Source organism: Micromesistius poutassou, assembly GCF_964030765.1.
Source record: "Micromesistius poutassou genome assembly, chromosome: 15".
Lineage (NCBI taxonomy): Eukaryota > Metazoa > Chordata > Actinopteri > Gadiformes > Gadidae > Micromesistius > Micromesistius poutassou.
Window position 1 is genome coordinate 9,353,512 of NC_140285.1, and position 2,500 is coordinate 9,356,011.

The following is a 2,500-nucleotide window of genomic DNA, read 5'->3' on the forward strand; positions in this document are numbered from 1 at the left end:
CACAGGGACATCGGTTCCTACCACTCCCAGCACAATGCCTCAGTTTTTCTATTAACACACAAATATACAGGACAATATTCATGAGCTGAAATACATACAATAAGGAAATGCAAACAAGTCATGCTAATAAGTAAATATAATGCTGAATATGGATGTACTGTTGATTGATTGATGTTGTTGACTGTGATAATATGGCAGCAATTCTGCTTCTCTCTATAATAAATGTGACATATCATCAGAGGTTGTCATACAAATAAAATAAGAGATTTCTGACCAACAAAACAGTATTTAAAAAGAAAAGCACATGCATTCATGAAAAATGGTAAAGATTGTAAAAGAAGACATTGTTAGAACCTCTTCCACTGGAAACAGCTTTTCGAATACTATTCCTGTCCACAATAAGGGCTTGGTATAAGCTTATTGCACCTCTACCTTATTGCTAAAAGCTCCATTAATTAACTTCCTTTTCCTTAAGCAGTCCTTAAAATAGGACTTATATACCCGCTATGTCTCCTTAAATCAACTCTGTTGGAGCTACTCTTTGCCAGATTGGCTGGAGAGTGCTTTATTTATTCACGAAGCTCAAGAATTTGAATTGCAGATTTTATTTATTTATTTTTCTTTTAAAGCGTAGGTTTCCATTTAAGAAAACATGTATTTTATGTGTTTGTGTGTGTGTGTGTTTCTTAAAGCCTAGGGGTAGCTCTTTCAAGAGGTCATGGTAAATTCTTCTTCAGAGGGAATGTCACAGTTGAGGAAGGTAGGAGTCATTTTTCCATTTTCTTTGTGATTCACACATTTTCGTCGCTTTTTTTTTTCTTCTGCAGTTCGAGGAAGTTCGTCCTCGCTGGCTCTCTCTCTATCTCCATCTCACTCCTTGTTCTTTTGCTTTTATTTCTCACTATCACTGTGTTTTGCTAATCTAACCCCTGGCCGTGAAGCAGTTTCTCACCCCCTTTGGGTGCCTGTACTCTCTCATCATGTCCGTCTCCCCGCTCTCCCTCTGCGGTATTCTATTGACGATGAGCGGGGAACCGCAGCTAGCAAAATATTGCTTTTATAGTGGCTTCCATGTATGTGCGCTTGTCTACGTGTGTGTGTGTGTGTGTGGGTCTGTGTGTGTGTGTGTGTGTGCGTGTGTGTGTGGGCAATGTGTGCTTGTCTGTATTTGTGTCTATTTTCATGTCAGCCTCATGCCTGTTAATATTCATGCAGTGGTGGTAGTGTGTGTGTGTGTGTGTGTGTGTGTGTGTGTGTGTGCGTATGTGTGGTTGTGCACGCTTTTCAATACCCGTCCATCATGCCGGGCCCTCGAAGCATGACTTGGCTCTTCCTGATCTCATCACAGCTGTCACATCCACTCAAAACACACATTTTTCACCTCTGATGTGTGTGTGTGTGTGTGTGTGTGTGTGTGTGTGTGAGTGTGTGTAGGTGTGTTTGTGTGTGTGTGTGTGTGTGTGTGTGTGTGTGTGTGTGTGTGTGTGTGTGAGTGTGAGAGGTGTGGATGCGTTATTAAAGGGTTCATGTGTAGTGCATTCACTGATTCACTTCAAGGTCTTCTTAATTCTCCGCAGGTCTCCATGACTTGGAGCACCCTGATGTGGAGCTGGCCGATGAGTGGTGAGAGCCCTGTTACACGTTTTTATTCTGACTGTGCACATCCACACCTCCCGGCCCCCTCTAAACCATCTGATTCACCGGATTTGATCCGGCGAACCCACAACGTTAAACCCTCTCTCCCACGAGGATGGCATCGTGGTATTTAGTGCGCTTTTCCCGTTTGCTAGTAAAAGTAAAGTAACTGTCTGTGTGAGTCAGTCTCTGTCTCCTTTTTTTCCGTCTCACTTTTCTCTCTCTCCTCTATTTTGTGTTTGTTGCATTATCTTAGCCTCTCACCAACAGACACTTAATAATTGTACATTCAAAAGATTTGAACGCAAAATAGGTTTACATTAAAAAAAGAGTGACCCAATTCAATTTAAATTCCAATTCACAGGTAAATCAAAGGGACACAATTTTAAATGTTGATTGGGTTGATCAATTGCGCCAACGTCTCCTCTGTTTAATCAGGACCTACTGTAACACAGACGAGTACCCGGAGCACCGCTACCTCTCCCAGATAGAAGCCATCAAACTCTACCTGAGTGGCCATGAACCTCTGCTGCAATGTGAGTCTGCACTGACCCCTGCACACGTCAAGCACATTTATATTCATTCTTTTCTACTTTTTAAAGTATTATACACAAGAAACACATTTACAGTGATCACCATAGGAACTTAATTGAAATAGAAAAACAGAAAACCACACGGAAATGTGTGTTTCATGAATACATTTGAATTTGTAATGTGTATAAATAATAGTGTATTTTCCCTGGCCAGGCGACAAGGAGCTGATTCAGGAGGTCCTGTTTGACGCCGTGGTTACCGCTCCGTTAGAGGCCTACTGGACCAGCCTGGTGCTCAACAAGTCAGAGTAGGTCACCCACCCACCCCACCC

At 42.2% G+C, this 2,500-nt stretch overlaps 1 protein-coding gene across 1 annotated transcript in view; it reads left to right on the top strand.

Annotated features, from left to right (window-relative positions):
* The window catches only part of LOC311359788 (voltage-dependent calcium channel subunit alpha-2/delta-3-like), a gene marked incomplete at both ends in the record, with an annotated part of 99,079 nt that overhangs the window by 67,935 nt on the left and 28,644 nt on the right, over nucleotides 1-2,500 (top strand). Inside the window, 4 exons of the mRNA XM_084479827.1 lie at nucleotides 693-760; nucleotides 1,578-1,623; nucleotides 2,074-2,171; nucleotides 2,383-2,476. Of these exons, the coding sequence (XP_084335953.1) occupies nucleotides 693-760; nucleotides 1,578-1,623; nucleotides 2,074-2,171; nucleotides 2,383-2,476 (306 nt within the window). The remainder of the gene's footprint in view (nucleotides 1-692; nucleotides 761-1,577; nucleotides 1,624-2,073; nucleotides 2,172-2,382; nucleotides 2,477-2,500) is intronic.